Raw genomic sequence first — 9,974 nt, 5'->3', positions numbered from 1 at the left:
GGGTGTAAAGATTAGATGGAAAAACTTTTTTTATCACACTGTAAATGTAACGCCTGTATTTAATTAAATATTTTAATTAAATATTATCGAATATTATTTCTTCTTAATTGTTGATTATGTTGAATATGCGGTGTAAGTTGTTAAATTGATAGTCGGGTAAGATTAGCCGAGAAATTAATATTAGATCTAGTATTAATTTTAGTAGAACTTATTAAAATAAATAAAAGTGGGTGTAGTAGTAGAAATAGGTGTATTATTTAGTGAACCCAAAATGAATTTAGAAGCCCATTAATTAAGTGGCCCGTAGAAAGAGTTAGTGGGAAGTAGTGGTAAACAAAACAAAATAACTCAGTACCCTAGCAGAGAAAATTCACGTAGAAACTGAAGAGCAGAAAGAGGAACCGAGGGTCTGAAGGCTAGTTTCAACCAGGAGAAAAACACCAGGTAAAAATCAATTGATTTCCATGGAATTAGTATAAAAAAAATTAGAAAATTAATATTAGTTTATCAATTGCAGAATTAGGGTCCTGTTAGATCCGCGAAATTCGACCGAGTGGAGTGTTTAGAGCTCTCTTCAATCCAATCAGGTAAGGGTGGGGTTTGATTATTATAATAGATTGTATGATGGTTTTTAGATGGGATTCTGGGTTGTATAATATTTGCTTACATGTTCATGAAATTATTGTTGATTGCTGCGTTTTTTTTGTGTTAAATTGAAATTGATTTTCTGGGTTTGATACTGAGTTGCATCGATGGAACAAAATATAGTTTAAGTGGCTGAGTTGTGTTTGGTTGAATCCTAATGGGTAAGGTGAAATTCAAGACTGTTAAGGGATATCCAAACGAGGCCTAGCTATAGGTGGGACCGGTTTTGTTGCTTCTTGGTTTTACTGTGTGGTCATTTCGTGAAAACATATATATATTCTATTACTTGAACCATTGGAATGGAGACTTGTTTCTAATGCATTAATAGTAGCAGGTATGTATAATGATATAATATATAAATAGTATATAGTATGAATATTTGAATGAAAACTTAGTTTTAGTATATATTTATAATTGAACTAGAAGACTACTAGTATATGGATTTGATAGTATTATAATAATAGTTGATTTAATGAGTATTAGTTGATTTAATATAATATGACATAATGAGAAATTAAATACTAGTAGAAAAGTGGTACCAGTAGTATATAGAAACTAGTTAATTTATAATTTAGTAGAAACATGAAATAGTGATAGCAGGTCAATAATAGATACTGATATATGTAATAATAGAGTGGAAATTTTGTTCACAGTATAATTTTGAACACAGGGATATTATTATATTAGTATAATAAAATTTGTAGAAGCTAGTTAATAATTACTCGGAAACGAACCGAAATTTACGAGGTAGTTCGTGTATACGAGTAGATACGTGAATTGTGTTTATCATGTTAAATTTAAATTGAATGCGTGGACTCGCAGGTACAGTCGATTAAGTTGAATTATCCCGGATTCGGACAAATTTTTGTTGTAGGCTTAAATAGCCAAAGTTGAATGTTGTTTAAGTTGCGGTTCAAGTTGCTGATTTTGTTGTTGGTGTTCGAGTTGTGTTGTGCTGTTGTTGACTGAATATCATTCATAAGTCGCATACATTCGCATTGATTAAGTTGGCCGAGATTGGCACACGTTTAAGTTGGCCATAATGGCAATCTGATTAAGTTGAAATGCCCTAATAATCTGGCATAATGTTTAAGTTGGGAGTTTTACTCCAAATGGTACCACATGCATTTGCATCAGTTGGAGTCGCATTTGAGTCATGTCGATGAAGTTGTTTACGTTGAATATTGAATGGTTGTGTGGTGAATGTTGTGAAGTTGTGAATATTGTATGATTCGAATCTAATTTATTAATTATCATACTTTTGCTTATAATTTTTGATATCTCACCCCTTCTGTTTGAATGTTACTCTCTGTTGGTAACGTGCAGGTAATCAAGGAGAGTAGCCGTTATCGTTTAGTTCGTGAGGGTGTCATTGCTCTGATACGTAGCACTCGGGGATAATGAACGCTTGAATGATTTATTTTGTTGTTTCAATTGTTTTATTTTAAAAGAATTGTTTTGGTTATGTTGTTTATCTTGAAAGATGCTAAGACGGTTTTAAGTTTTCGTTAATGTTGGAATTATGTTGAATAATCCGCTGCGTGGTTTTTTTTTAATTGAAAGTTGTTTGAGTTGAGACTATACCAGGTGTGAATTTATCCTTATAGGTGTTATGTATCTCTTTTTGCAAATGTGCAATTGAGTTTTGTGTTTAGGTGGAATGTGATATCCCAATGATTGTTAAATTTTGAAATTTACTCTGATTATTTTATCGTAAACGTTGGGTAGAATTTGGGGTGTTACATTAGTGGTATCAGAGCAGGTCGGTCTGTCCGGCCAGTTGTCGAGTCGTAGTTAGTTAACGATCGAGTATTGTTAATTACTTTATCTGACTGTTGTTTATGTGTAGTGCTTAGTTGAGATGGCTGGTAGAAACGATGCCGCGATTGCTGCTGCTTTGGAGGCTGTGGCTCAAGTTTTGGCAAATCAACCAAATGCCGATGAGAATACTGGATCTCGTAGTTTGGCTACCTTCCAGAGGGAGAATCCGCCGGTCTTCAAAGGAAAGCATGACCCTGATGGCGCATTGGAATGGTTGAAGGAGATTGAGAGGATCTTCCGTGTGATGGATTGCACTCCAGCACAAAAGGTTCGTTATGGTACTCACATGCTAGCAGTCGAAGCTGATGATTGGTGGCTAGAGACTCGCCAGAGATTGGAGGTGGCAGGTGAAGAGATCACTTGGGATGTGTTCCGCAGGGAATTTCTGAGAAAGTATTATCCTGAAGATGTTCGGGGTAAGAAAGAGATTGAGTTTCTTGAGCTCAAACAGGGGAATATGTCAGTGACTGAATATGCTGCAAAGTTCACTGAGTTGGCTAAGTTCTACCCGTATTATGATGGAGCAGGTGCTGAGTTTTCGAAGTGCATCAAGTTTGAGAACGGATTGCGCTCTGAGATCAAGAAAGCTGTTGGGTATCAGAAGATTCGTATCTTTCCTAATTTGGTTGATAGTTGCAGGATCTTTGAAGAAGATAACAATGCTCATTACAAGGTTGTTACTGACAGGAGAGGCAAGAATCAACAGAACCGTGGCAAACCATATGATGCTCCAGCTGGTAAAGGTAAGCAAAGATTTACGCAGGGTCAGAGATCTAGTGGGGGAGGTGCTCCTCCTAATGTGATTTGTTTCAATTGCGGGAAACCTGGACATAAGAGTACTGCGTGTAACATTGAGGTGAAGAAATGTTTTCGTTGTGGTAAGATGGGGCACGCTATGTCAGATTGTAAGCATAAGGAAATGGTTTGTTTTAATTGCGGTGAAGAAGGACACATTGGAAGTCAGTGTTCGAAACCAAAGAAGACACAAGCTGGTGGAAGAGTGTTTGCTTTGGCTGGAACTCAGACACCGAATGAGGACAGACTTATCAGAGGTACATGTTTCATAAATAGTACTCCTTTAATCACTACTATTGATACTGGTGCTACTCATTGTTTTATTGCTGCTGATTGCGTTAAAAGATTGGGTCTTGTGTTATCTTCTATGAATGGTGAGATGGTAGTTGAGATTCCAGCTAAAGGATCAGTGACTACTTCTCTAGTATGTTTGAAGTGTCCTTTGTCGATTTTCGATAGGAACTTCGTTGTTGATTTAGTTTGTTTGCCGTTAAGTGGGTTGGATGTAATTTTGGGGATGAACTGGTTAGAGTATAACTGTGTTCATATTAATTGTTATAACAAGACTGTGAGGTTTTCAACTGTTGAAGAGGAAGAAGCTGGGTTGGTGTCGCCTAAGCAGTTGCGACAGTTGTTGAAGGAAGAAGCTGAGATGTTCTCATTAATGGCAACATTGTCAATTGAGAATCAAGCTATAATTGATGAGTTGCAGGTGGTGCGTGAGTTTCCTGAAGTTTTCCCTGATGAGATTCCTGATGTACCTCCAGAAAGAGAAGTTGAATTTGCAATTGATCTTGTACCTGGTACCAGACCTGTTTCTATGGCCCCATACAGAATGTCTGCATCCGAATTGGCTGAATTAAAGAAGCAACTGGAGGACTTACTTGAGAAGAAGTTTGTCAGACCAAGTGTATCACCGTGGGGAGCTCCAGTGCTATTGGTAAAGAAGAAAGATGGAAGTATGAGGCTCTGTGTTGATTACAGACAGCTAAATAAAGTAACGATTAAGAACAAGTATCCGCTACCAAGAATAGATGATTTGATGGACCAATTGGTGGGTGCCAGTGTATTTAGCAAGATTGATCTAAGATCGGGTTATCATCAGATTAAAGTAAGAGATGAAGATATTCAGAAGACGGCATTCAGAACGAGGTATGGACACTATGAATATTCTGTGATGCCATTCGGTGTTACTAATGCACCGGGAGTATTCATGGAGTATATGAACCGTATCTTCCGAGAATATTTGGATCAGTTTGTCGTAGTGTTCATAGACGACATCTTGATATATTCTAAGTCAGAAGAAGAGCATGTGGATCATTTGAGGACGGTGTTGCAAGTGCTGAAAGGAAGAAAGTTGTATGCAAAGCTGTCCAAGTGTGAATTCTGGTTGAAAGAAGTCAGTTTTCTTGGTCATGTCATATCTGGTAGTGGCATTGCTGTAGATCCATCTAAGGTAGATGCTGTGTTGCAATGGGAATCTCCAAAGTCAGCTACTGAGATTAGAAGTTTCTTGGGTTTAGCCGGTTACTACAGACGGTTTATCGAAGGGTTCTCTAAGTTGGCACTTCCGTTGACCAAGTTGACTTGTAAAGGTAGAGCTTTTGTGTGGGATACACAATGCGAAGAGAGCTTTGTAGAATTGAAGAAGAGATTGACGATGGCTCCGGTTTTGACGTTACCTAATCCGGGAGAACCTTTTGTAGTTTATTGTGATGCTTCTCTCATGGGTTTAGGTGGTGTGCTTATGCAGAATGATAAGGTTATTGCTTATGCGTCGAGGCAGTTGAGAATTCATGAAAAGAACTACCCTACGCATGATTTGGAGCTTGCTGCAGTTGTGTTTGTGCTAAAAATTTGGAGACATCATCTTTATGGTTCTAGATTTGAAGTTTATAGTGACCATAAGAGTCTAAAGTATCTATTTGATCAGAGAGAGCTGAATATGAGGCAGCGAAGGTGGTTAGAATTGCTGAAAGATTATGATTTTAGTTTGAATTATCATCCAGGTAAAGCTAATGTTGTGGCTGATGCTTTAAGCCGAAAGACCTTGCATATGTCAACTATGATGGTTAAGGAGTTGGAATTGATTGAGCAGTTCCGAGATATGAGTTTAGTTTGTGAAGTGACACCGCAAAGTATTAAGTTGGGAATGCTTAAGGTTAATAATGATTTTCTGGATAATATCAAGGAGGCTCAGAAGTTGGATGTGAAGCTAGTGGACATCATGGCTGGTTGTGGCCAATCAAAGAAAAGTGACTTTAAGATAGATATGCATGGTGTGTTAAGACTACAGGATCAAATTTGTATTCCTGAGGATGATGATATGAGGAGAATGATTCTAGAAGAAGGTCACAGGAGTAACTTGAGTATCCATCCTGGAGCTACTAAAATGTATCAGGATTTAAAGAAGATATTTTGGTGGCCAGGAATGAAGGAAGATGTGGCACGGTTTGTGTATGCGTGTTTGACTTGTCAAAAATCGAAAGTTGAACACCAGAAGCCTGCGGGGTTGATGCAGCCTTTAGAAATTCCAGAATGGAAATGGGATAGCATTTCGATGGATTTCGTGACGGGGTTACCTAATACTGCAAGAGGATATGATTCGATATGGGTGATTGTTGATAGGCTTACAAAGTCAGCTCATTTTATACCTATTAACATCACATATCTAGTTGCAAAGTTGGCAGAGATCTACACCAGAGTGATTGTGAAGTTGCATGGTGTTCCTCTGTGTATTGTGTCGGATAGAGATCCGAGATTTACTTCTGATTTTTGGAAGAGTTTGCAAGAAAGTTTGGGTTCTAAGTTGAGATTGAGTTCGGCGTATCATCCGCAGACAGATGGTCAGACAGAGAGGACTATTCAATCGTTGGAGGATTTGTTGAGAGCATGTGTTCTCGAGCAAGGAGGTTCGTGGGATACCTATCTTCCATTGATCGAATTTACTTATAATAATAGTCACCATTCTAGTATTGGAATGGCTCCTTTTGAAGCGTTGTATGGTCGGAGGTGTAGGACTCCGTTATGTTGGCATGAATCTGGAGAAAGTGTAGTACTTGGACCAGAGATTGTTCGAGAAACTACGGAGAAAGTGAAGTTAATTCGAGAAAAGATGAAAGTTTCCCAGAGTAGACAGAAGAGCTATCATGACAAGAGAAGGAAGGATTTGGAATTTCAAGCTGGTGACCATGTGTTTTTGAGAGTCACACCCGTGACTGGTGTGGGGCGAGCCTTGAAGTTTAAGAAGCTCACTCCTCGTTTTATCGGTCCCTATCAGATTCTGGACAGAGTGGGAAAAGTTGCCTACCGAGTGGCATTGCCGCCAACTCTTTCTAATTTGCACGATGTGTTTCATGTGTCACAACTCCGAAAGTACATTCAAGATTCGTCTCATGTAGTACAGATGGATGACATACAAGTGCGAGATAATCTCACTGTGGAAACTAAGCCCGTAAGGATCGCGGATCGGGAAATGAAGACTTTGAGAGGAAAAGAGATTTCATTGGTGAAAGTTGTTTGGTTGGGAGCAGCTGGGGAAAGCATAACGTGGGAATTGGAGAGCAAGATGCGAGACTCCTACCCCGAGTTGTTTGAATCAGGTAAATTTTCGAGGACGAAAATCTCTTAAGTGGGGGAGAGTTGTAACGCCTGTATTTAATTAAATATTTTAATTAAATATTATCGAATATTATTTCTTCTTAATTGTTGATTATGTTGAATATGCGGTGTAAGTTGTTAAATTGATAGTCGGGTAAGATTAGCCGAGAAATTAATATTAGATCTAGTATTAATTTTAGTAGAACTTATTAAAATAAATAAAAGTGGGTGTAGTAGTAGAAATAGGTGTATTATTTAGTGAACCCAAAATGAATTTAGAATCCCATTAATTAAGTGGCCCGTAGAAAGAGTTAGTGGGAAGTAGTGGTAAACAAAACAAAATAACTCAGTACCCTAGCAGAGAAAATTCACGTAGAAACTGAAGAGCAGAAAGAGGAACCGAGGGTCTGAAGGCTAGTTTCAACCAGGAGAAAAACACCAGGTAAAAATCAATTGATTTCCATGGAATTAGTATAAAAAAAATTAGAAAATTAATATTAGTTTATCAATTGCAGAATTAGGGTCCTGTTAGATCCGCGAAATTCGACCGAGTGGAGTGTTTAGAGCTCTCTTCAATCCAATCAGGTAAGGGTGGGGTTTGGTTATTATAATAGATTGTATGATGGTTTTTAGATGGGATTCTGGGTTGTATAATATTTGCTTACATGTTCATGAAATTATTGTTGATTGCTGCGTTTTTTTTTGTGTTAAATTGAAATTGATTTTCTGGGTTTGATACTGAGTTGCATCGATGGAACAAAATATAGTTTAAGTGGCTGAGTTGTGTTTGGTTGAATCCTAATGGGTAAGGTGAAATTCAAGACTGTTAAGGGATATCCAAACGAGGCCTAGCTATAGGTGGGACCGGTTTTGTTGCTTCTTGGTTTTACTGTGTGGTCATTTCGTGAAAACATATATATATTCTATTACTTGAACCATTGGAATGGAGACTTGTTTCTAATGCATTAATAGTAGCAGGTATGTATAATGATATAATATATAAATAGTATATAGTATGAATATTTGAATGAAAACTTAGTTTTAGTATATATTTATAATTGAACTAGAAGACTACTAGTATATGGATTTGATAGTATTATAATAATAGTTGATTTAATGAGTATTAGTTGATTTAATATAATATGACATAATGAGAAATTAAATACTAGTAGAAAAGTGGTACCAGTAGTATATAGAAACTAGTTAATTTATAATTTAGTAGAAACATGAAATAGTGATAGCAGGTCAATAATAGATACTGATATATGTAATAATAGAGTGGAAATTTTGTTCACAGTATAATTTTGAACACAGGGATATTATTATATTAGTATAATAAAATTTGTAGAAGCTAGTTAATAATTACTCGGAAACGAACCGAAATTTACGAGGTAGTTCGTGTATACGAGTAGATACGTGAATTGTGTTTATCATGTTAAATTTAAATTGAATGCGTGGACTCGCAGGTACAGTCGATTAAGTTGAATTATCCCGGATTCGGACAAATTTTTGTTGTAGGCTTAAATAGCCAAAGTTGAATGTTGTTTAAGTTGCAGTTCAAGTTGCTGATTTTGTTGTTGGTGTTCGAGTTGTGTTGTGCTGTTGTTGACTGAATATCATTCATAAGTCGCATACATTCGCATTGATTAAGTTGGCCGAGATTGGCACCCGTTTAAGTTGGCCATAATGGCAATCTGATTAAGTTGAAATGCCCTAATAATCTGGCATAATGTTTAAGTTGGGAGTTTTACTCCAAATGGTACCACATGCATTTGCATCAGTTGGAGTCGCATTTGAGTCATGTCGATGAAGTTGTTTACGTTGAATATTGAATGGTTGTGTGGTGAATGTTGTGAAGTTGTGAATATTGTATGATTCGAATCTAATTTATTAATTATCATACTTTTGCTTATAATTTTTGATATCTCACCCCTTCTGTTTGAATGTTACTCTCTGTTGGTAACGTGCAGGTAATCAAGGAGAGTAGCCGTTATCGTTTAGTTCGTGAGGGTGTCATTGCTCTGATACGTAGCACTCGGGGATAATGAACGCTTGAATGATTTATTTTGTTGTTTCAATTGTTTTATTTTAAAAGAATTGTTTTGGTTATGTTGTTTATCTTGAAAGATGCTAAGACGGTTTTAAGTTTTCGTTAATGTTGGAATTATGTTGAATAATCCGCTGCGTGGTTTTTTTTTTAATTGAAAGTTGTTTGAGTTGAGACTATACCAGGTGTGAATTTATCCTTATAGGTGTTATGTATCTCTTTTTGCAAATGTGCAATTGAGTTTTGTGTTTAGGTGGAATGTGATATCCCAATGATTGTTAAATTTTGAAATTTACTCTGATTATTTTATCGTAAACGTTGGGTAGAATTTGGGGTGTTACAGTAAACGTTTATTCTCCTTATTATTTTCCATTAAAGCGTGTTCTTTGGGAGAATCTGTTGGTTCTAAAAAATTCTAACAAAGGTGGTGAATGGTTATTTGGAGGAGAACTCAATGCAGTGAAGGAACGGGGGAAAGAATAGGAAGTTCGGTTGTGAACAATAGCTCTGAATGGAGAGACTTCTCAGAATTCATTGATAATAGTAATCTTATATATCTTCCTTGCCGCGGTAATAAATTCAGTTGGTTTAATAGGGATGGAATGGCTAAGAGTAGAATTGATCGTTTTTAGTAGCAGACATAATTATTAATAGATGGAGGGTGACTGGACAATACATAGGCTCGAGGGGTATATTTGATCATTGTCCGATTTGGTTGATGGTCGACAAGTCTAACTGGGGTCCTAAACCATTCAATACTAATAATGAATGGTTCTCGCATAAAGAGTTCTTGCCGTTTGTTGAAACGGAGTGGAAAAAGATAGTCGTTGGAGGAAGAGGCAATTTTGTTCTTAAGGAGAAGTCGTGGTTAGTTAAAGATAGACTTAAAGGGTGGAATGTAAACTTTTTTGGTAGAATCAATTTGGAGATTGAGGAAGGGATCAAAGAGATGAATGAAGGTGATGAATGGGATGGAGATGACGGAGTTGATATAGGGGCTGGAGAAGGTTGGGTGAAGCAATGTAAAGCTAAAATTTGGTTTTGGTTGAATTTAAAAATTAAGAAG

The 9,974-nt window shown here is 36.9% G+C and overlaps 1 protein-coding gene and 2 long non-coding RNA genes across 3 annotated transcripts; all 3 read left to right on the top strand.

The window, feature by feature from the left end:
• Window positions 1-374: 374 nt before the first annotated feature.
• Window positions 375-2,070, top strand: LOC131624199 (uncharacterized). Its single transcript, XR_009290518.1, has 3 exons — window positions 375-444; window positions 518-587; window positions 1,972-2,070. It is a non-coding gene; the product is annotated as an uncharacterized LOC131624199 (long non-coding RNA).
• Window positions 2,071-2,506: 436 nt separating this feature from the next.
• LOC131624211 (uncharacterized) lies at window positions 2,507-7,019 on the top strand. The gene is made up of 5 exons (XM_058895172.1): window positions 2,507-4,355; window positions 4,707-5,152; window positions 5,360-5,875; window positions 6,542-6,863; window positions 7,012-7,019. The coding sequence occupies exons 1-5, from the start codon at window positions 2,507-2,509 to the stop codon at window positions 7,017-7,019; spliced, it is 3,141 nt and encodes a 1,046-aa protein (XP_058751155.1).
• Window positions 7,020-7,233: 214 nt separating this feature from the next.
• Window positions 7,234-8,930, top strand: LOC131624196 (uncharacterized). Its single transcript, XR_009290517.1, has 3 exons — window positions 7,234-7,303; window positions 7,377-7,446; window positions 8,832-8,930. It is a non-coding gene; the product is annotated as an uncharacterized LOC131624196 (long non-coding RNA).
• Window positions 8,931-9,974: the final 1,044 nt, after the last annotated feature.

Source organism: Vicia villosa, unplaced genomic scaffold, assembly GCF_029867415.1.
Source record: "Vicia villosa cultivar HV-30 ecotype Madison, WI unplaced genomic scaffold, Vvil1.0 ctg.000108F_1_1, whole genome shotgun sequence".
Lineage (NCBI taxonomy): Eukaryota > Viridiplantae > Streptophyta > Magnoliopsida > Fabales > Fabaceae > Vicia > Vicia villosa.
This window is presented reverse-complemented; position numbering and strand designations above follow the sequence as displayed.